The 25,115-nt window shown below is 37.2% G+C and overlaps 1 protein-coding gene across 3 annotated transcripts in view; it reads right to left on the bottom strand.

Moving 5' to 3' along the window:
• Positions 1-25,115, bottom strand: part of arhgef7b (Rho guanine nucleotide exchange factor (GEF) 7b) — a 252,559-nt gene that overhangs the window by 39,337 nt on the left and 188,107 nt on the right. For all 3 annotated transcript variants that reach the window (XM_051926338.1, XM_051926339.1, XM_051926340.1), the window contains 6 exons: positions 23,370-23,516; positions 15,433-15,519; positions 14,934-15,012; positions 9,343-9,482; positions 5,972-6,196; positions 275-368 (listed from right to left, as the gene is read on the bottom strand). In XM_051926338.1, the coding sequence (XP_051782298.1) occupies positions 275-368; positions 5,972-6,196; positions 9,343-9,482; positions 14,934-15,012; positions 15,433-15,519; positions 23,370-23,516 (772 nt within the window). The remainder of the gene's footprint in view (positions 1-274; positions 369-5,971; positions 6,197-9,342; positions 9,483-14,933; positions 15,013-15,432; positions 15,520-23,369; positions 23,517-25,115) is intronic.

Genomic DNA, 25,115 nt, shown 5'->3' with positions numbered 1-25,115 from the left:
CTAAGACTTTCCCATTATCTGTCTCTACTTGGTGTTCTGTGGTGGTGAGAAGTTTTGTTTGGAACACAACTTTAATATAACTTGCCATCATCGATGACAGATCCAGTGTCAGATCTTCCTAAAAATTCCAACAAAACGGGTATAGACAACTAAATCATTATCCCTTTAAAAAGCTGAAAATACATTTCAAACCTAACATGTACAACACGATTGTCTCCATGTTCAAAACCACTATTTCATGCAGAAATGTTAAACAATGTTAAACACGGCTTACTTTTTCTTAGTGCAAACTCTTCATCAGATGGCTTTCTTTCAGGCTTACGCTTAGGAAGCAGTTTCTTCATAGTTTTAGGGCTTTTACTAAGATCCTTGACGAGAGAGAGAAAAAAAAGTTACTCACTTTCAACCAATTATAGACCTAGGAAAGCCCCTTGTTTAATCTGTATAGTACATTATAACCATTATACATCCATCTATCCATGATAGATAGATAGATAGATAGATAGATAGATAGATAGATAGATAGATAGATAGATAGATAGATAGATAGATAGATAGATAGATAGATAGATAGATAGATAGATAGATAGATATGAAAGGCACGATATAATAGATAGATAGATAGATAGATAGATAGATAGATAGATAGATAGATAGATAGATAGATAGATAGATAGATAGATAGATAGATAGATAGATAGATAGATAGATAGATAGATAGATAGATAGATAGAGATACTTTATTAATCCCAAGGGGAAATTCATATACTCCAGCAGCAGCATACTGATAAAAGAAAGTATTAAATTAAAGAGTGATAACAATGCAGGTATACAGACAGACAAAAACTTTGAATAATGTTAACGTTTACCCCCCTGGGTGGAATTGAAGAGTCGCATAGTGTGTTGGAGGAACGATCAACTCAGTCTGTCAGTGGAGCAGGACAGTGACAGCAGTCTGTCACTGAAGCTGCTCCTCTGTCTGGAGATGATACGTTTAGTGGATGCAGTGGATTCTCCATGATTGACAGGAGCCTGCTCAGCACCCACCGCTCTTCCACGGATGTCAAACTGCCCAGCTCCGTGCCTACAATAGAGCCTGCCTTCCTCACCAGTTTGTTCAGGCGTGAGGCATCCCTCTTCTTTATGCTGCCTCCCCAGCACACCACCGTGTAGAAGAGGGCACTTGCCACAACCGTCTGATAGAACATCTGCAGTATCTGATTGCAGATGTTGAAGGACGCCAGCCTTCTTTTACGCACACTTATTCATTTTGGGGCTGGGGGGGGGGCTAAGCCTATCTTATCAGCAATGGGAATAAAGCAGAAGCCAGTCCATCATGGGTTTACACACACACACACACACAGACACCATACTAACTCTTTTCAGGCAAATTTAGGTCATCAATTGACCAAACCATTAGCATCCTTCCATTCATCTTCCTAACCTGCTTCAAAGTTAAGAAAAAAGATAATTCTGTCATCTGTGAATCCTCAGCCATTATTCTGCTTAGTGCTAGTAAAACTGAGGACTCTGCTCTCATTTATAATTCCATTATAAGTATTCTTCTTGAATCACAAAAACAGGAAATTTGAGCTTTGGAACTGTGTACTGCAAGTAAAACTGTAGCACATATTTAAAACAAAAGCAGCATGTCTGTAATGCATTAAAATAGCCAGAAGGGCTATGTTTTAAACTACTCATCTAAAAAAAGGAGCATGACTCAGAAATTCACATCATGCATATCCTTAAAATATCTAGCAGGATCCAGAAAAGAAATTAAAAAGTGGATGACATGTCTGTAAATGCAAATGTAGCGTCAGAGTAAAAGAAGTGGCCTTAGATGTACTATGCTTTATCTGGCTCTCGGGAAATTTGTTTCCCACTCAATTCTGTCCCTACTACATATGGCGGCTTTAATAGCAATAGCTATGACACTAATTTACCAATCTGTGATGTTTCACATTCAAACAAGTTAACTCATGGAATTCAACTCAGAAAAATATCAATACAGTGATCACATTTTAACTCATACAGTTTAGAGCAATCCAGTTAGCTTACTATAAATAGAATTTTGAGAAATATTACGCCTATAGTATGTGTCTCTGTTTATAGAGCCTTTGGAAAATACAGTGTTTTTTTGTATTGCTTACTTATTGTAAGACAGAACATTTGTGCTATGGGCTCTCAACTACCTTTCTGTATATACAGGGCTATTCAAAATGAAATAGCAGATTTCAAAAATGTATTTCAAACAAACTATAAGACAGAAACACATTCCACACATCACTGGATAGAGGAAAGTTCAAAGTTTAAAAATTCAACTTCAAGAAGATTTGAATGACTTCATTTTCATACAAGATGGTGCCCGCCTCATTTCCACTTGGAGGTCCGGTGTTACCTGAATGACACCATTCCAGGACAATGGATTGGAAGAGGTGGACAAGATCTTGCTCATTGTCTATGGCCTCCCAAGTCTCCAGACCTTACCCCCTATGGGCGTATATTAAAAAAAGAGTGTTTGTTCCACTTATGCCCGCTGATCTTCAAGATTTGCGACATTGAATTAAGGAAGCTGTGAATTCAGTAACTAGGGACCAGTTGACTCATGTGTGGAAAGAAATGGTCTACCATTTTGATGTTTGTCGAGCCACACATGGTGCTCATGTTTAGTGCATGCAACCTCAAGAACCATAGGACCAAACTTTGAACTTTTCTCTATCCAGTGATGTGCAGAAGATGTTCCTGTCTTATAGAGTTTGTTTGAAATACATTTTTGAAATCTCCTCTTTCATTTTGACATACCTGTGGAAGCATGGAACTGTTTAGGAGAGATGGCAGTGGAGTTTTTAACCAGACTGTTTAATGAAATCTTGGAAAGTGAGAGGATGCCTGAGGAGGAGAAGAAGTGTACTGGTGCCGGTATTTAAGAATAAGGGGTATGTGAAGGACTGCAGTAACTACAGGGGGATAAAATTGATGAGCCACAGCATGAAGTTACGGGAAAGAGTAGTGGAAGCTAGGTTAAGAAGTGAGGTGATGATTAGTGAGCAGCAGTATAGTTTCATGCCAAGAAAGAGAACCACAGATGCAATGTTTGCTCTGAGGATGTTGATAGAGAAGTTTAGAGAAGGCCAGAAGGAGTTGCATTGTGTCTTTGTGGACCTGGAGAAAGCATATGACAGGGTGCCTCGAGAGGAGCTGTGGTATTGTATGAGGAAGTCGGGAGTGGCAGAGAAGTACGTAAGAGTTGTACAGGATATGTACGAGGGAAGTGTGACAGTGGTGAGGTCTGCGGTAGGAGCGACGGATGCATTCAACATCATTATACATCAGGGATCAGCTCTGACCCCTTTCTTATTTGCAATGGTGATGGACAGGTTGACAGATGAGATTAGACAGGAGTCCCTGTGGACTATGATGTTTATAGACAACATTGTTATCTGTAGCGAGAGTGGGGAGAAGGTTGAGGAGACCCTGTAGAGGTGGAGATATGCTCCAGAGAGGAGAGGAATGAAGGTCAGTAGGAACAAGACAGAATACATGTGTGTAAATGAGAGGGAGGTCAGTGGAATGGTGAGGATGCAGGGAGTAGAGCTGGTGACGGTGGATGAGTTTAAATACTTGGGATCAATAGTACAGAGTAATGGGGATTGTGGAAGAGAGGTGAAAAAGAGAGTGCAGGCTGGGTGGAGTGGGTGGAGAAGAGTGTCAAGAGTGATTTGTGACAGACGGGCATCAGCAAGAGTGAAAGGGAAGGTCTACAGGACGGTAGTGAGACCAGCTATGTTATATGGGTTGGAGATCGTGGCACTGACCAGAAAGCAGGAGACAGAGTTGGAGGTAGCAGAGTTAAAGATTTTAAGATTTGCACTGGGTGTGACGAGGATGGATAGGATTAGAAATGAGGACATTAGAGGGGTCAGCTCAAGTTGGACGGTTGGGAGACAATGTCAGAGAGGCGAGATTGTGTTGGTTTGGACATGTGCAGAGGAGAGATGTTGGGTATAATGGGAGAAGGATGCTAAGGATAGAGCTGCCAGGGAAGAGGAAAAGAGGAAGGCCTAAGAGAAGGTTTATAGATGTGGTGAGAGAGGACATGCAGGTGATGGGTATAACAAAACAAGATGCAGAGAACAGAAAGATATGGAAGGAGATGATCCACTGTGGCAACCCCTAATGGGAGAAGCAGAAAGAAAAAGGAGATTTTGAATAGCCCTGTATTATAAAGGACATATTCCTTAAACACTTAGTACTAAGTATTTGAAAGACTGGAGTTTTGGAACACTCCCAGTTTGTTTTTCATCACATAAAACAAAGAAAGCTCCTACAGTAAAGGATGTCTATGCACAACATAAGTAACCTGCAGGAAATGACCCATAGTTTAGTTTACAGACAGCAAGCAGTGCTCAATATATGCTAGCCCTGGTAAAACAGAAATATACAGTGCCATTACTACAGTGCCCCTGAAACAAGCAGGACCTGAAGTTGGCTGCATTAGAGGCTTGGCATTGGATCACCAGAGAAGATCCTCCTTCAAGCAGTTATTGCATACATGGTATATGCAACAAAGGATTAAATATGATGGCTTTAACAAACCTGCCATTGATGTGTTCTAAACATTGTTGTGCCCTGAAATGGGGGGATCACATAGAAAAAGTGCTGTATGACCGAAATGTATGTAAATCCCCTTAAATGAAAGTCTGCAATGTGCACTTTAATTACATCTGAATTGTTTGATTTATAATTTTAAACTGTGCAGCAGAGGAGTAGTTCAAGGAAAAATATGTCTTTATCCCAAACATTATTGGAGGGCACTATATTTCAGACAGGATAAAGTTGAGCAAAGAATGACACTGACAGAAAACAATGACAAACTATATCTCAAGTTATTTTGTCACATTCAGACTAATATAAAAAGTGATTGCAAGGCTAGTCAGGAGAATGGAACATGAAGAATGCTGAACCACAGGGTGAAGTCAAAGTCAGTCTTCAAGAATTGGACTGCAAGCACCAGCTTGCCTTGTTTTACATGACAGCTCAAGACATCACTAAAGCAGACAGTGAACTTGTGTTTGATTTCAGAAGTAATCTTCAAACAGAGCTAAGCACGATCTGTGTAAGTGATAAACCTCAGGCCATGTTGAGTAATCAAATGGTCTTGTTACTTTAGTAGAAGCATCTGTTGTTAAAACGGTACTAAAAAGAGAATTGTGTAGGCAACTGTCAGATGTTGTTTTCTGAATTACGCTCTGCTTAGAATAACTTAAGGCTTGAGGCATTTTCTGATACTTATTTGGGTCCAGGTCACAGAGGCAGCTTTCTTAGCAAAGATACCCAGATGTCCTTTTACCCCATCACTTCTTCCACGGGGATACTGAGGTGTGGCAAGGCCAGCCTGACAGATATTTCTCCAGCATGTCCTGGTTCTGACCAGAGGTCTCCTCCAAGTTGGACATATCTGAAACATCTCCCTCCAGGGATGCGTCCAGAATGGATCTTAAATCAGATGCCTGAACTACTTCAGCTGTCCCCTTTCGAAAGGAGCATTTTAAAAGTGTGCTTTAGAAATTTATACAATGAGGAGACCAGCACAAATGTCATTGGGGTTCAAAAGTAGCTTACTCACATTAAGAATCTTCAAATCCTGGAAGGAAAAACTCATGTACTTTTACAGGGTGTAACACAAGAAGATACAAAACTGGGTGTGTTTATTGAGACTAAGCTTCCTGTATTCTAATGAGAAAAGGCAATGAGCCAAAAGCTGCAAAAGGGCAAACAGAGGACGAAGTACAAAGCTAGTCTCTGTGGAATCTAATAACTCTACTGAACTTCACAGCTGAAAAAGCACTCTTCAGGCTCTGCACAAAGAACTTAAACAACCAGTATTGTTCACTTGTGTCAAAAACTAACATTCTGACGTGAATCATAATTGGATCCCAAAGTAAAACATGCTCACAAGTTTCTACATTACCTCTTTAAAGCAAAGGGCTGCTGAGGGCCGCAGTGGAGGAGCAGGTCTCAGGCAACTCAGGCTCCAGGGCTTCTGCACTTTTGGAGGTTCAAGAGGTCCCCACATCATGGTGCTGTGAGGGGTGCCATGGGAAGAAGGGTGAGGGAGTGTATGGTAAGCAGGGGCCACTGTCATCGGTCTGCTCTCTGAATGTCGACTCGATGGAGTAATAGGATGAGAAGGCAGCTGAAGAAATAAACAGAAAATAAGATTTCTGAAAAACAATACCTGAAAATAATTGTGCATCAGATAACTGAAAACAGATCCAATTTTTACGGAGTCAGTCAGTCATTTTCCAACCCGCTATATCCTAACACAGGGTCACGGGGGTCTGCTGGAACCAACCCATCCAATACAGGGCACAAGGCAGCAACAAATCCCGGGCAGGGCAACAGCCCACCGCAGGGCACACACCCACACACCAAGCACACACCACAGACAATTTAGGATTGCCAATTCACCTAACCTGCATGTCTTTGGACTGTGGGAGGAAACCCACGCAGACACAGGGAGAACATGCAAACTCCACGCAGGGAGGACCCAGGAAACAAACCCAGGTCTTCTTACTGCGAGGCAGCAGTGCTACCACTGCGCCACAGTGCCGCCCTTGTTACGGAGTTTCCCTGTGTTTATGTTAAGCCCTTCATCTCCAAACATAACTCAAAAAAGAACAGAAGACAATCTGTTGTTTAAAGCTAAAGTTTGGAGAAGTGCTTAGAAAAGTTTCTTCTTTTTAAAACTGTAGCATCTACACGTGCAGTTCGGGGCAGAAAGCGGCAACAGTAGTTTCAGAATCTACAAGTTTGTAAGTAAATAACTGGCGTCACAGCATCAAACAGTTAAAAGTATCAGTGATTCCTTAGAGGGCAGAATTTATGGTATATAACGAATAATTGCATAGAGCACTATACAGCACTTGTACAGTAAAGCGGTAGTGCTATTAGAAGTCTTTCGACACCAAGTGAATTGCAGACACATGAGATATATTACCAAGTAGTGTGGCATACAGCAGAACTTTAGGGACCTTCAAAATTTGACTCGATTTTATTTTAGAGGAATTAAGAGGACAGAACTGGCAATCTTTGTTGGGCTGAATGGCCTGTTCTCACTGAAATTTTACTAATGTTCAAATTTTAAAAGGAAAGATACCATACTTTTTAAAATCAGAGAAAAATAAAATCCAGACAGACACCCAAAACGCAAGACAATACTGGAAAAAAAAAATCCATAAACTAAACCAAAAGTCAAAAACATTAAACTCTGGAAGAAGAATGTGATACACTAAATATGGTGAGCTCAAGATGGACAGTTGTAGAGGTATGAAACACTATCCAAGCCAGCCTAATTTATGCTGGGGTTAATAGAATACACACAGAGATTGATGGGGCAGAGTCAGACCACTCCAGAAAATGATCAAACTACTTCTTTTGAACTGAAATCGTCATAACTTGCCTGTTGAGGGAAACAATTCAAAATGAGGCCTCAACACAGTTTGAATCTGGACTTTAAAACATCTGTATAAACATATTTCTTTGTAAATACAGAATGATGTTCCTCCCTTTAAATTTCTGTTTATTTTGCACTTCTTCAATATTTGCAATTATTGGTTGGCACACAGTGCTCTTAAGTGGAAGTTCACTTGATAAGAATTGAATGAATTCATATTGAGGAAACAAACCAACTTAAATGGGAACATCATTAGAAAATAAAACAATTATTGAGATTAAATGTTTCTATTAATTCCAGACAATAATAAAAAATGGATGACACAAGTAGCATAAAAAAACTCACCTGAAGTTTTAAAACATCAGATTTTTTTGCTGAGAACTTATTTTATTTCTTTTCTGAATCCTGTTTTAATTAACTAAGGCACAGAATAATGTTCTAAATAGACTGAAAATTTATTTCAAATTTTTAATACCAAAATATCTTTAGACCAACAAATCAAAAGAAAAAACTGTAAAACTATAATGTTCTTTAAATACATTTTGGATAGAAAATGAACATGCAGAGTGTTCATGCTGATGATAACGCATATGTGTGCGCTGCTAGCAACAATGGAACATTGTGAAAACATCACAGATTTGTAATTTTTGCACAACTAATGTGTAAATAAAATGACATGGTTCATTAAGATAAATGGTTATAATGTTTAATATCATCTATTTGCTGAAATGTTGACAGATCGTGTAAGTTTTGCTTCAGACTAAATGAAAAGAAGTGAGGCGGCCTCAATACTGAAGGTGACATGACACATAAATCCCAAAAAGTGCCTGTGCTTCAAGCATTCAAATATTAATTTCAGTAAGTGCTGTAATGTTCATATAATGTGTTCTGGAGTAGACCACATAATGAAAACTATGGCAGTGAGGGGAGTGGATTTGAATACTTGATTGACTGCTAATGGTTTACTTTTAGTGCTAATTATAAGATCTAATTAACTTTGATAAAAAAGTAACACTAAAAACCCAAAGAACAATTAATTCCTATAAATGTAATATTGCTTTTGAGTTATTGTTTGGACTTTTCTGTGCAAGTGCTTCATATACATACACACCACTACTTGCTATTTTACAAAGCAAGGTGAAAAACAATTTAAAGAAACACAGTAAAATACAAGTCCATTCAATATATTACAAATACAAATATTTTATCTAGTAACAGAAATGTACAAGCTGCATTCATGTGAAAGAAGATAACATTTATTTATTCATCTCACAATTCCAAATCATTCTAAAGATAGTTTAAGTACATGTCTTGAGCTTCTCTGTGTCTTTCTAGCCAAGTCATGGAATGTACTGTGTGCGTCGATTGCTTCTAATCCTGATCTAAACTGGAAACAGAAAATTCCAGTAATTACTCTTTCAGTTTAGTGGCTTTAAATCAGTAAGTTATCATCAATTACAACATTACCATCCCTTTTATCAATTATTCCTGTGCTTAATTCTTTCATAAGCTTTCGGTATAAAATTCTGTCATAACCAGATCCACAATTTCCCAGTGCTGATGCTGACACTGCTCTGTTATCTTATCACTTTTTCCTGACCACTGACTCCTATGTTCATTCACAAAATTGCCTACAGACTTTAGTGGGGTCTTAGTATTTTAGTCATGCCCTAGATAGTCGTGCATTATGCTATTATTTGCTTTGTAGACTGGATGATGAATGTGAACATTGTGAAAGGCACTATAAAAATTTTTCACTGCTTCTGAAAATGTGTTCATACAATTCTTGTAGTATTATGAAACTGGAGGATCTTTACATAATGAGAGTCATGTTCACCACTTGCCCTTATGGACCATTCAATCTTTTACTCTAATTCAGTACTTACTGTGTGACAAGGCACAGACTGCGGCTTCATAGGAGGAGCTCCGATGGTAGATACTCTAGTCTGTTTCTGAAGATGGTCCACCCAGTCCTGCAGATCCTGTTGGTTGTTGCATGACACAATTATCCTCTCAATCATATTTCCTACAGGACAAAAAATGAGCAACTTCAGAAAATCAGGTAGAATAAAGTGTGGTAAAACAGCTCCCCATAATAAACCAGATAACCCTGACACTCAGGCTGAGATAGGATCTTTTGATCATAGGTTGACACCTAAAAACAACAGAATTCACTAGTATGTTCGGATAGTGGGTCTGCAACTGCAGTTTTTTCTTATTATTAGGTTATGTTCAAGCATTGACTTTCACTATTATGAAGAAAACATGTATTATTATGTGAAGGGATGTAATAAAATATATTAATTAATGGTATGTTGTACGTAGTAGTAGGATGTTGTACTGTGTTAGCCATAATGGAGTTGCCTGAAGAAGGGACTAAGCTGCTTGGAAATCTTGCATATTGTAATCTTTTCAGTAAGCATAAAATATGTAATTTTGCCTGACTTCTCAATACACTGTACAATAGCAATTGTGCAACACAAACTAACAACAGTTATTCCAAATAAGATTTAAGCACCGAACACATTCCCTAGTGTTTACCTTTACATTGTGATTATAAATTATTATCATACACTTTCTGTATTATCTATTATTTATTTTATTACATATCTATTGACTATATTTATGTATCTAGATTGCAAATACCATACATTGCATCAATGTTCATATTGCTTACTAGACGTTAATATTGCTGTTACTTCTTTGTCTTGTCTTTTGTGTTTTAATTTTAAATTTAAATTTTAATTCTATTTTTAAATTATTTTTAATTTATTATTTGCACTTCATGTTGTTACACTGTGGACCCTGAGCTTCGCAATTTCGTCTAACTGTATACTTATATATGGTTGAGATGACAATAAAGTTCACTTTGACTAAAGCTACTTTACATTTTTTTTCTTGCTCTGCCCAAAAAAATCCTGTTGCATTCTTGTGGCTGCTAATTCCATAACTTACTTAGCATTACACAGGTGTTCATACAGATAAAGTTGCTGCAAACAAACTCTTTCACTCACCAAATAATTATTAAAATAATTAAGGCAGACACAAAAAGACAGATTTATTGACCTGACTATGTGTGTGTGTGTGTGTGTGTGTGTATTGATTACTCATTATGTTTTAGCTTTTCAGAGGTAATGCATGTTCAGGATAGTGTAAAATACTTATCATGGTATGTCAAAGGAAGAAAACATTATCATTGCTCATTTTCACCCTTCTCGATCTAGAATTCCGTTTTAGACACTGGTTTAAAAATCAAATTCTTAACCTCCAAATATAAGTAAATTGGCTCAAGTACTGATTTTCTTCAAACGGGTATTAGAGTTTCTATTGAAAGAATCACATGAGCAAAAGAACAGATGAAAAAAAGATCAGAGACCATCAATTAAATGATTGTGAAGTTGTAATTCTACTTTTTTTATTTTATTGGGATCAATACGTTGGATTTATGAAGATTTTTTGCTGTTGGTTAACAAGTGCAATGACCAGTACACTGTATTAACGTTTTGAGACTTGTAAAGTATTAATAGGATACTAAGCAATAATAATTGTACATACATTGAGAAATAAATACAAAAAACACATTGCAATAGTTGTGTTATGCCTGGGGATACATAATGTGACACTTCTACCTACTGTTTTTCAGTCTGATACGAGCACATACAAATGAAACTTTTTATGTGTTGGTGGGGCTGAGCTGATGATCAATGATATCATCGCTGGTTGGCTGGACACATCATTAATATAAATAAACATCATTGGTTAAATCCAAACATTGGCAGACATTTCCACAAATGCAGCCACCACGTTTTTCATTTTTTTGAATCTCAAACGCCTCACAAGAAGGCTGTCAGACACATATTCATAGCAGGAAGTATACGAGATTCCCATGCTTTGCTACTTTAGCAGGAGTATGCTGTAGCTTACAAAAAGCAGCCTGATCAGTGTGTCACACACAAAGTTTCAATGTGCTCCGAGTGCTTGAAGTGGGCCGGTACCAGCAACACTCGAAGCTTCAATGGGACCCACCCTCTCCTCAATATTATATACTAATATACACATACTCCGACCTCCAAGGGGATGCCGCCTGCCCCATCATGTAAAATTAATAACAAATTTGGAGGAGAAAGAGGAGCAAGACGTGGACTACAAGCACTGCTTACGGACAAATGGTCTAGAGACTCGGCTGTGAAGTGGACAGTGGCCAGTGGACTTCAGTCTATGCAAATTAAAACTGATGAAAGAAACTGAGGGCTGAGCTCACCAGGCTCCCCACAAACCAAATGATGTTTACAGAAGAGGACACCATGCAGCTGTCTATGCAAAGAAAGAAGAGTTAAAACAGAAACAGAACCAGGCTGCAGGGGCTGGAAAGGGTCAATGAGTAAAGAATGGGACTGAAAAGAGCAAATGTGCATGGGTCACAATAGCGAAACGGCATGCTTTGGAGCCAAATGAAACACTACAGCAGCAGAAGCAGTCAAGGCGTTCTTCATGGCTATAACAATGGAGAAGTGGCTGTCAGAGATGTAAATGGTTATACTGTAACACCAGTTAAATACAGTTGAACCTCAGGTCACGAACGTCTCGGAACATGTACAAATCGGGTTACGACCAAAAAGTTAGCCAAACTTTTGCATCTGTTCACGACCACACACTTGGTTGACGAACAAGCCAGTTTCCCTTCCGGTTTGTACACACTGATGATTTCCGCACATGTTGTACATTGTTATCGGTAAGACGTTCGTGCTTTCGCTGTGAACTCTTTGTGCTCTACAGTATTTCGTTTCCCTTCCGGCTCGTATGCGCCGATGATTTACGCATGTGTTCAGTCACTCCCTGTAGTACATTGTTTTAGGTCAGATGTGCATCATGCAGAGGGACTCTACCTCAAAACTGTAACCTCTTCTCCACCCAGCTTCCTGCTCACTTCCTTCATGCCAGAACTCGACTCATGCAAGGTTAGTTTTCTTGGTTGTTTATTAAAAAAAAGTGTTTACAGCGAGTGGTTCCTAAAGCTGTAGTGTGAACTCTTGCAACGTTAGTTTTCTTTGTTCAAGGTTTTTTCAGTGTTATTCAACATTTTTACATTTAGTTTACTATTACACTGTGCATTCTATGGTATAATTAACTATTTTTGTGCTTAAAAATCTTTGAAAAAAATATATTTACATACAGTTCGTACGGTCCGGAACGGATTCATTGTATTTACATACAATCCTATGGGGGAAATTAATTCGGGTCACGACCAAATTGGGTTGTGACCAGAGTTTTGGAATGAATTACGGTCGTGACCCGAGGTTCCACTGTACACTATTTATTTTCTATCTTTATAGCAACCTTAAATGTGAATAAACCTTTCAATTTTTTTTTTCTTTTTCAATTATTTCCACAATCCACGTTAACCTCCCTTCTCCTATATCCACAAGGAGGACTGCTGTAACAGGAACGAAAATTGTGCTGTGTACATGAGATAAGAAATATAAAATTAACTAATTATACTATATATCAAATCACTGCCTCGTTTTTTTTTTTTAAAGCCAGTGCCGTTGTCCTCCTGCTTGCACATCATATACTGCAAGTTCATAATACCAATCAACAGTCAGCTTTATACTTTTTTTTGCGGCATGTTGTTTGCATGCTTGATAAGTAAAGGCAAAATATGTGCTATAGCTAAGTCACAATCAAACACAAAGGACGATTTTTTTCGATATTGCATGCCAAGTTGCTTTTTTTGTTCAGAAGATGGTACGAAGAGAACAACTGAGGATGTTGTGCTTGAGTGAGTAGAAGTAATTAGCAACTTCTAGTTTCTTAAATAAAAACTAATTAACTAATCTAGTTTCCTGTTGGTAGACATTTATTCATATCAATACCAGCATCATGATTTGTACCAATTTTAAAAGAATGACCTTTAAATCATCGTAATAACATTAACAAATACTAATACAGTATGTGTGCTGAGCTGCAGCAATCTGTGAGACAACAAAACTACTGCATCCTGAGCTAAAATGACTACACTCCATTAATCCAGTAATAGTATCATACATCATTGATGTTTTGAAATGTCCATGTGAAGTTTTAAGGCATCGTACAGCCCTGTGTAGAAGCCTGAAAAGAAAGTTTACATTTAAAAATGTTGTGATATTTGTAGTCCTAATGACAAGTTTTAAGGCATCGTACAGCCCTGTGTAGAAGCCTGAAAAGAAAGTTTACATTTAAAAATGTTGTGATATTTGTAGTCCTAATGACAAAGCTGGATTGAAAGATTTTAGCTCTTTTCAAATGCAAAAGAAATACTGCATGTGTTTTTGGAAGCAAGTATCACAGAAACAGAAGCACTGTAAGAAAGACAAAGCAATACTTTTGGATTTGAAAATGTAACAAATTTCAGAGGTAAAAACATTTCAGTAAACCATACTAAGATTTAAAGAAAACAGAAATTCTGCAGACTAGTGAATAATTTATGAATTTCCTCATGAAACTTGAAGCTATAAATAAGTTATCCGTTTCAGATGAAAACACAGTCTTCTTTTTCTTCTTTCAGCTGCTCCTGTTAGGGGTTGCCACACCGGATCATCTTCTTCCAGATCTTTCTGTCCTCTGCATCTTGTTCTGTTACACCCATCACCTGCATGTCCTCTCTCACCACATCCATAAACCTTCTCTGAGGACTTCTTCTTTATCTCTTGCCTGGCAGCTCTATTCTTAGCATCCTTCTCCCAATATACTCAGCATATCTCCTCTACACATGTCCAAACCAACGCAATCTATTTGCAACGAATGCTATATATGTTAGGGTGCTTCATTCTCAAACTGGCCTAATCTCAATTTGTGCTCCTTTCTGTTGTTACTTTCACAATAGTACCAAATGTGAGAACACCAATGTAGAAAGTAGGCTGCTCGAACAGCCAAGTAGGCAATAAATGACAAAGATACTCAAAAGAAGGTGCGAAGATATCCAAAGAAGGTGCTCTTAATGTTAAGCATCATTCGCTATGGCAAATTAATAGGCTAAGGATTAAGCAAAACTATTAGGAAACTTGTTAAATATAATTAACATTTAGTTTAATTGACAATTTTTTTCCAAAGTGACTTAAAAATCAAGCATGCACAATTCAGCACTCGCCATATTGCGACTGTATTACTACAGAATACCGATGAGGGAAGTGACCTGCTAAAAGTCAAGAGTAGGTGCTAAAGACCTCCCTGTTTGTAATGTGTATTGCCATGTACTAGATATATTTTGCTGCGGTGGGTTGGCACCCTGCCCGGGATTGGTTCCTGCCTTGTGCCCTGTGTTGGCTGGGATTGGCTCCAGCAGACCCCCGTGACCCTGTGTTCGGATTCAGCGGGTTGGAAAATGGATGGATGGATGGATAGATATATTTTGAACTACAGTATAGGTTTTTGTTTTCAGATGTAGCACACAAACTGTAGAGCAAGAAAATAAGTAGATTTTGGTTATTTTCAGTATTACCTGAAATTTCAAATGCATTTTTATGAGTTTCAGTGTCTTCAAGTTTTAATATTGTCATCCCTGTCAATGGCAGTTTACCCTGCAAAGAAAAAAAAAAAGATTCTTCAAAAAGATGGCTTCAAACTCTACTATCATTATAACACACTTGCTTACATAAACTGGCTGCAGGATTTTATAAATAAGAAAACAAGCAAGTCTGAAAATAAATGAGTTAGAATTCCAAGTCTTTATACACCACTTACTAGAGCTGCCTGAGCAAGAATTTCAGATTTTCTGAAACTGTCACCATTTGCATTTAAGACCACTCTATTAAGACAGCTCTAAAATTACACTTAGTGTAGATTTTCTTGACCACAAGCATAGAAGCATTCATGCGTTTCCAAAAGCTGGAGTCAGAAAAACTAGATCAAATTATTCATTAACTGCCACTAGCTACGAAAAGCTCTGTGGTTGAAGAAGGTTGAAAAATGTGAGAGGCTATACATTAAAAGAGGTTTACCTGGTAAATAAAGCCACTCATTCTTGGACTGGCAGACAGCATGAGCAACACATGAGGAAACAGAAGGAGGTAGCGCTCATTTTTTTCCTTAAAAGACATCAACAAATATTCAGTTATTATAATACAAGGCAAGATGGAAAGCAGCAGTAAACAACAGATTGTCTTAATTTAGAATGTACAAAAATAAACCACTTTAACTTTAAAAGAAACCATTTTAATAAAACCTAAACAAAAAAGGATACAGTCTTGAATTTATAAAACAGTTGTTAAACACCAAAAAATTGGGCAATAACTGAAAAAATAGAAATTATATCATATTTAACAGTTAACAAGATAATGGCATTGAACATTAAGGTATCTAAAGATATAACATTATATAACAAATATTAACACAGATGTGCAGAAGTGTACTTGGTAGAGGACATTGGCTTTTATGTGCAGTCCTTGTACACATAACATAGAAATAGTAAAACATACACTTACAGTATCTCACAAAAGTGAGTACACCCCTAAAATTTTGTAAATATTTTATTATATCTTTTCATGGGACAACACTGAAGATATGACACTTTGATACAATGTAGTCAGTGTACAGCTGTATAACAGTGTAATTTTGCTGTCCCCTCAAAATAACTCAACACACAGCCATTAATGTCTAAACCGCTGGCAACAAAAATGAGTACACCCCTAAGTGAAAAATGTCCAAATTGTGCCCAATTAGCCATTTTCCCTCCCCGGTGTCATGTGACTCGTTAGTATTACAAGGTCTCAGGTGTGAATGGGGAGCAGGTGTGTTAAATTTGGTGTTATCGCTCTCACACTCTCTCATACTGGTCAATGGAAGTTCAACATGGCACTACATGGCAAAAAACTGAGAATCTGAAAAAAAAAAAAATGTTGCTCTACATAAAGATGGCCTCGGCTATAAGAAAACTGCCAACACCCTGAAACTGAGCTGCAGCACGGTGACCAAGACCATACAGCGGTTTAACAGGACAGGTTCCACTCAGAACAGGCCTCGCCATGGTCGACCAAAGAAGTTGAATGCACATGCTCAGCGTCATATCCAGAGGTTGTCTTTTGAAAATAAACATGTGAGTGCTGCCAGCATTGCTGCAATGGTTGAAGGGGTGGGGGGTCAGCCTGTCAGTGCTCAGACCATACGCTGCACACTGCATCAACTTGGTCTGCATGGCTGTCATCCCAGAAGGAAGCTTCTTCTAAAGATGATGCACAAGAAAGCCCGCAAACAATTTGCTGAAGACAAGCAGACTAAGGACATGGATTACTGGAACCATGTCCTGTGGTCTGATGAGACCAGGATAAACTTTCAGATGGTGTCAAGCGTGTGTGGCGGCAACCAGGTGAGGAGTACAAAGACAAGTATGTCTTGCCTACAGTCAAGCATGGTGGTGGGAGTGTCATGGTTTGGGGCTGCATGAGTGCTGCCGGCACTGGGGAGCTACAGTTCATTAAGGGAACCATGAATGCCAACATGTACTGTGACATACTGAAGCAGAGCATGATCCCCCTCCCTTCGGAAACTGAACATGATAACGACCCCAAACACACCTTCAAGACAACCACTGCCTTGATAAAGAAACTGAGGGTAAAGGTGCTGGACTGGCCAAGCATATCTCCAGACCTAAACCATATTGAGCATCTGTGGAGCATCCTCAAACAGAAGGTGGAGGAGCGCAAGGTCTCTAATATCCACCAGCTCTGTGATGTCGTGATGGAGGAGTGGCAACCTGTGAAGCTCTAGTGAACTCCATGCCCAAGAGAGTTAAGGCAGTGCTGGAAAATAATGGTGGCCACACAAAATATTGACACTTTGGGCACAATTTGGACATTTTTCACTTAGGGGTGTACTCACTTTTGTTGCCAGCAACTTAGACATTAATGGCTGTGTGTTGAGTTATTTTGAGGGGACAGCAAATTTACACTGTTATACAAGCTGTACACGGACTACTTTACATTGTATCAAAGTGTCATATCTTCAGTGTTGTCCCATGAAAAGATATAATAAAATATTTACAAAAATGTGAGGGGTGTACTCACTTTTGTGAGATACTGTGTAAGTATATAATTAATAATAATAATACTAATAATTCTTTGCATTTATATAGCGCTTTTCTCACTACTCAAAGCGCTCAGCAATTGCAGGTTAAGGGTCTTGCTCAAGGGCCCAACAGAGCAGAGTCTCTATTGGCATTTATGGGATTCATCCCGGCAACCTTCCGATTGCCAGTGCAGATCCCTAGCCTCAGAGCCACCACTCTGCTTATATAAAGCTTCTGAGTAGTTGTCTTGTAATCTTGACAACATTCAAATGGAAACAATACCAACGTAAAATCCTGGTAATACCAAAATGGCATGTGAGGATGCTTTTCAATGGAATACGGCTAGGAAATGCTTAAATGCGTTTCTTCTTATTTTTTGAGTGGGGTACTTTGTATTTATAGATATTGTCCTCCGCAAGCAGGAGACTGTAGTATCTATCACTTTGCAATCTTCTAACAGAAATACACCAAGTCATAAATCAAAAGCTTCATCTGAGGATTTAGCTGCAACTTCACCACCATTAGACTATACCAATAAATTTAGCTATTCCATTTACACTGACTCAAGAACAAGGCTACAAAGCACTTAAATTTCAGCAACTGGAGCAGTGGCTATGTGATCCCCTTTTTGGGAGCTAGCATAAACTCTAACATTTTCCTCATATATGCCTGTCAAATCATAGTAATACATTTATTCTCCCATTGGCTCGACTCCAAATGCTACTTTCTTTATGGGTTGAACACAAATGCCAGAGTGTTTTTGCATGCAATTACCTGTGTTTAGGCCAGTCTTGGCACTAACACACATCACTGAGAAAAACTATTTGCCATCCTTCTTAATATTCTTTGCTTCTGCATATTTTACATAATGAACGGATTCAAATGTTCAGACAAAATGCAATTTTTGAGGACGTGAACCCAAGTGAAAACACAATACAATTTTTAAATCATGTTTTTCTTTATTCGAGGAACATAGTTATATAACACACCTATGGCCTGTGTAATAAAAGTAATTTCCTGCATAGTTTCAGCATCATTAGCAACTAATCACACCTAAACATCTCTTGCTATTTGATATTAGTCTTTCATATTGCTATTGGGGAATTTTAGGCTATTCTTCTTAAAAGAACTACTTATATTCAGATACACTGGTAGGTTTGTGAGTGTGAACTGCTCATTTCTGTTCTTCCCTCAGCATCTCTAAGGGTTCATGTCAGGAATTTGACTAGACTACTCTAAAACTTGAATTTTATTTCTTCAAAGCCATTTAGTTATATGATTGGTTTTGTGTTTTGGCTTGTTGTTTTGCTCCATAATGCAATTATCTTTCAGTTTCAGGTCATGAATACATGACCAGACATTTTCCTTAACAATATTATGGTAAAGTGCACAATTCTTGGTTCTTTCAATAAAGGCAAGTCATCCATGTCCTGAGGCAGCAAAGCACCTTCACACCATGACACTAGCACCGCTAAGTTTTACTGTAGGTGTAAGTGTTAGTGTTGAACACCAGACATAGTGGGATCTGTCATCCAAAGAGTTCAACTTTGGACGCATTTCTCCATAGTACATTAACTAAATGCTTGGGGATCATTGTTTCTTTGCAAATGCAAGATGAGCACTGATCGTACTCTTAGTTTGCAAAGGTTTCGGCCTTGCTACTCTCCCACAAGTCCAATTTTGCCTTTTTCTGTTTCTTCTTGTAAAGTCATAAACACTGACCTTAGATGAGGCTAGAAAAGCTAACAGTTGTTAAATGTTCTTTTGGTTCCACTGTGACCTCTTAAATGAGTTGTTGAGGTGTTCTTGGGTTAATTTTGCCAGGCCAGTCTTTACTGAAGATGCAACACTGTTCTAAATGTTTCCTGTTTTAAGAATATGACTCTCAGTGTGGTGCAGAGGAGATCCAGAGCCTTAGAAATGGCTTGGTAAACATTTCTTGACTGGTAAGTTTCAAATATATTTTTTTTACTCTCTTCTGAAATTTCCTTTCATTGAGGCATAGTGTTCTTCTGGAAACCTTGTACAGATTACCTCAGTCTCATGGCAAGGGTCAAAATATGATGAGATTTAGGTTCAACAGAGATGGTTGTGTTCACACAGTAAAGTCCAAATATCAATTAACTTTAGTCAGCTGTGTGAGTTAGTAATTACAAGAAACTACTCAATTTTTCAACAGGAATTACCTTTTCACATAAGCAATACAGGTGTTGGATAACTTAAATATTTTGAGTGAGAATTCAGAAACTGTGTCAAAGGTTTACTCTGATTTGCATTTTCTAATATTTTGTCTAAATATTTGAAACCAATCATTGTAACAAACATACAAAACTTCAGGATGTCAGCAAGGGGCAAATATTCTTTAACAGAACTGTACACAAAATGTTAAATCGTTTACCGAATAACCCAGAGACCGACAACAGTTTTGTGCTAATTGTCAATGCAGCCCAAAATTAATAAGCATTCATAACAATATGTTGAACAGAACAAATAAAGGCAACAATGTGTCTGATCTCTGGTTTGCCACGCTTTGGTGAGATATGTTAAGTTTGAAACATAAGAAACACAGACACATTTACAGCTAGAATATGCTTGAGACATTATATAGACATATTTTTATGCTCCACTCTATGAAATGTTTAAAAAACAGTATTGGATTTTAATTATTTTTAAATCGTCTTTGAAAGAGGTAAAACATATTGGAGTTCAAATGCCTGTTCAAAAAGGTTTTAATGTTAAAATGCTAATTGTGTATATAAAACCACATCTGGCCCCTCTTCAGTACTTTCTTGTTGGCTTTCAATTCCTACTAATAACTCTGTTCTGCAAATATGAAATGTGAAAGGTGAAGCTGTGGAATCTTCATCTACACTGTTGCACCAGTTATAAATCTGAAACTAGCATTCCTAAAGGTAGACTTTATTATTCCAGAGGGAAATTAGTTCAGAATACTTCACCCAAAAGTTATGGTCTGTATGTGTCTGTATTTATGTAGGTAATATCATTGTGCTGTACTCTAAAGTGAACTGTTCATTTCTGAGACAGGTGAACCTAATAAACTTGCCCTCTACAGCAGAGGTAAATCTTGATCTGCCTTTCTTGTGGTGGTCCGCATGAGACCATCACAATAGTTTGTTGTGCCAGCCACTTTAACCAGAGTATTCTGTTGGACTACATCACAGGCAACATTTGCAAGTACTCACTTACAAGGGTTATATACATGGAACAGGAGATATTCATGTACATTGGAAACCATAGTGAGGTTTGGTATTGAAAGTAAGAGCAACTACTTAAAAAACCGAAGTGTGAAACCATGGATGTAGTCAAAAAGTGAACAGCCAGACATTTGCTACAAAAAAGGTACCATCACAAAACATAAACATGAAACCGACAACAAAGTTGAAAGGTGAACTGCCGTAAGTCAAAAATCAAAAGACATACTGTCACCAAAACTAGAAGCAAAACTGTTAACGGTGTCAAAAGTGGAACTGCTATTAGTCAAAAACCAAATGACCTCCAAAAGTATGAATACCCATTACTTAAGTTGTTCAAAAGTTGGATCCTAAAACCAGAGGAGCTTTAGAGAAAAACAAAGTGTAACATTTTAATTAAAGCTAAAATGAGAATTGCCACCAAAATCTAGACTTAACACAATACCACAGTAAAAGTAAGCTGCTACAAAACTCTAAACTCAAAACCGTACAAAAATTAGACAGCATAAAGCCACTAAAATCTAGACACAAGATTGTTACAGAAGCTAAAATGAGAATTGAAAACAATAAAAAATGGAAGTCATTTACACTAGAAGGCTCATGCCGATGTTGTTTAAATGTGGGATCCAGAATCATGGATGTTGTATCAAATGCGGTGGCAATATGTCCTTACCAACAGTGCTGTGCATCTTGGTAACTTAGTCTCATAATGTTGAAGCTACAAAACATTGACTTGATGCACTTAAAAAATAAATATTAATCAAATTACATTAAGTAGTTAAAATCTGAACATGAGTCAACCATGTATTAATGTTCTCTGACAAATGAAGCCTCCAAAAACCCACAACAAGGTAGCTGAAAAAATTAATAAGAAGCAAAAAAAAAATGAACAAACTGCCCCAAATCTTAACAAACTTTATGGTTCTGATGAACTTTGCACTTTGAAAGTTTCATTAATTTCTGAAAATAACGATAGACAGTTAGTTCTACTTGTTAAGTTGCACTCTTCTTTTCATATTATGAACTACTACAACCAGTCTTCTAAAACAGGGCTATTTATACTCACACCACCTTGTCATAACATGACCAATTAGCTCAAATACACTAACGAAGAAAGAAATTCCACAAATTAACTTTTAAAAAGAGGCATACTGTACATAGTACTTAGAATGAAACAATGATGGTGGTTCAACATTTTCAATTGGTAAATTATGCTAAATGAAAAGAGGGAAAGGCATTAACAGATTATGCTTAAAATACATCATTTTTGTTTTCCAAAGAAATCCATACATAGACATTATGTTCACTGTTTAGAATTCTCTCCAGAAACACATTTCAGATATTTAAGCCTATATATGTCTATAAGTTCATGTAACTGTACATTCCATCAGACGTATCCAAACATTTTAATTCTGGATTATGTGCATATTTTTGTGTATGTTACACAATGATTTTTCTGTTTTTATTTTGAAGGTAGCAATAAAGTTCCCTCAGTTTTCAATATGTTACTGTGGTCTGTGTAATTAGTAAACTTTGCACTGACATACCTAATCTTCATATTAAAAGTTATCCTTTCATATATAATATGTATTTCTATGAAATAATAATAACATTGCAGTTGTCAAATTGCTATCTTTTGTATTAACCTGTGAAAAAGTATTTCCTGTGCTCTTTCAGGACAAACTCTAAGAGAGTTTGTTTTGTTCCTGTAGTTTTCTACTAAATGGGCTGAGCAAAGCCTTTGGTTAAACACTAAATGGTTTATTGTACTAAAAAATATTATCCTAAAGTTAGAAGAACTGTTTCCATACCCTGTTATTTGAGAACATCACAACTGCTGGACTGTGGAAATGCTGGAGTAGCACAACTGCTGACCACTTCAACCCTGAGACTTTTGAATTGCGTCCATCCTTAACTTTCCACCCTATAAATTTCTGAAAGCTTCAACAGCACCTGAAGAAGATAATATGCCGGAGCATTGACAGCACCTCATCCAACCTGTCGATATTCAATGGAGGTCTCCCAGCAAGGCCTGATCTGGAATTATGCTGAATGATTCCTTAATACAAGCTAAGCTTAAAATTACTATTTGTTTTGTGATTGGTTTTTGTCATTGCTGAGGTTACTATGTAGCCATTGTGGCCCTGAGGCAGAATTATAAGTGGAATTACATCTCCACTATGCATTTCCTAGCATTGAACCTGGTCTATTTCTTGGAGCTGCTGCTCCCTGTTGGACACTTCTATAAATTGTACAGGCCTCTTAAATATAAATGCATTTAATAAGAACTTATTAAAATGAAAGTGAAATTGATAAGACTGGGTATAATAACATTACTTCAGGAAACAATATTTATGTTTTAACTTTTTATAAGTTTATTAAAATTAATAATAATATATATTTTTAGGCAACGTATTTTGTGTGTATCAAGGAAGAAAAATCACCTTAAAGCATTAAATTTTAGTAGAACACAACACAATCTGCAACCATTCAGTACAGGGTTTGGAGTGTTAATAAAGGTATTGTATATAGAATATTCTCCATGAAAAACCAAAGTGATCAAATTAAAAAAACACTGTAGTGTAACATTTGAGTACATTAAGAAATTATCACTGACTTTCACACTTTATGACCTTCAGGTTTTACTGCTGTTATACTTTACCTCACTTCCAGCACAATGTATCATTACTTGGGACATGAAGATGACATTTCCAAGTGTTTTGATGTCATCACCTTCCCAGCAGCGGATAACTTCAGTCAGGATTTGTAGTTCCAGTTCTTTTCTTTTCCGCACTTCTTGACACTGGGCCTGTTCAAGTCAATGAAATATAAACACCATCAGTATCATAGAAAACAGCTCCAAAATTTCATAGATTTTAAATGAGGAATATAATGGAGCAAAAAATGCTGCAGCTTGACAGAAGTCCTTTCCAACAACTTGTCATATTTACAATTTAAATAGATATGTGTCAAAGATATTTAGTTATACAGTATAAGACTATCAAAGACAAAAAGAATGTCTAACTTCTAAAACAAGTTTAATATTGTATGTTTGTAATAATTTCAACAATTCAACAATTTAAATGGCACATCTTTGCTTTCATATTCATACATTCTTCATAAGTTTCCCTTCTTGTTTTTGAAAAGTACAAAAATGAAAAATGACAAGAAAACTAATGTTACGTGACATGACTAAATTGGCCTTACTATAATTAAAGACTGCAATGAAGTATAAAAAAAATGATTTTTTCAGGGTTCTGAGGCATAGTAATTGAATACTATCTATCTATCTATTAGTAAGAGTTACCAGTACAGCAAACAGAAAGACTAATCGATAAGAAAGAAGTTAATATGCCTGCTCATCGCTGGAAGGGAAATGATTCAACTTGGTGGGAGTCTCTGATCCTTTGTAACAGGAGAAAAGATAAAGGAGACATCAATACTGCCGGTCTACAAGAGGGGATAAAACCTGACAATTGAACACAACCTCTGGACTCTGACACAGAAATTTAAAGCCACCTCCCTCTTCCTTTTGACACGGAATCATTGTCAGACTGGGAGCAGAGTTTTTGGCAAGCACTCTGCTGGCTGTGGGAAATACGGCCAATATGTAAGGGAAGTGGGAAAGTTAAAAACAAAGAACAGAGACCTACAGTGTAGAGGTGGGCGGTATGACCAAAATTCTATATCACGGTATTTTTCTAAATTCTGCCGGTTTCACGGTATTAGACGGTATTTTTTTTCCCCATGCATGAGTGGATGTTAACCACATTTTCCACTGCAATTACTGCAGTAGACTGGCTAAGAATAACCTATTAGACTGTTATGAGAATTGTACATCGTACAAAAAGACATTTTAATGTGCACACAAGTATTAATCCAGGTTTGCATGGCCCCATAAAGTGATAGTTTTCAAGGGGGTGGCACTAAAGAGAAGGAATCACATTGCATGACAGATGCAGTCAAAATATAGAACCTTTAATTGAACAAATTTTGCAAAAGCTTAAACTATGATTTTGACAACATATTTTCAACCATCTAAAGAGGCATTTAGACTTAGTAAAATATCCAGAGGTGTTTCTCAAAAGTTGGATTGCACTGAACACGTCTTAGAAAAGGAATAAATAGTAAATATTTTTTGTAAACCAACTACACTTTCTGTTAATGTTAACAATCTCTGTCCACTGACACGTTTAAGTGACTTTTTAAACAATTTTACCATCATTAAACTGCATAATATTTAAACTAATAAATAATAACAATAAAATACATAATAGTACTACTGATAGCTGCACCATTACTTCAAGGCTTCAAGCCCAGGTGCATTACACAGTATTCACCAAATTAAAATAAAATAAAACAAGTGCAACTTGGTGATGACATCTTACCAACTGTACCATCATTTAGG

This window comes from Erpetoichthys calabaricus, chromosome 4 (assembly GCF_900747795.2).
Source record: "Erpetoichthys calabaricus chromosome 4, fErpCal1.3, whole genome shotgun sequence".
Classification (NCBI taxonomy): domain Eukaryota; kingdom Metazoa; phylum Chordata; class Cladistia; order Polypteriformes; family Polypteridae; genus Erpetoichthys; species Erpetoichthys calabaricus.
This window is presented reverse-complemented; position numbering and strand designations above follow the sequence as displayed.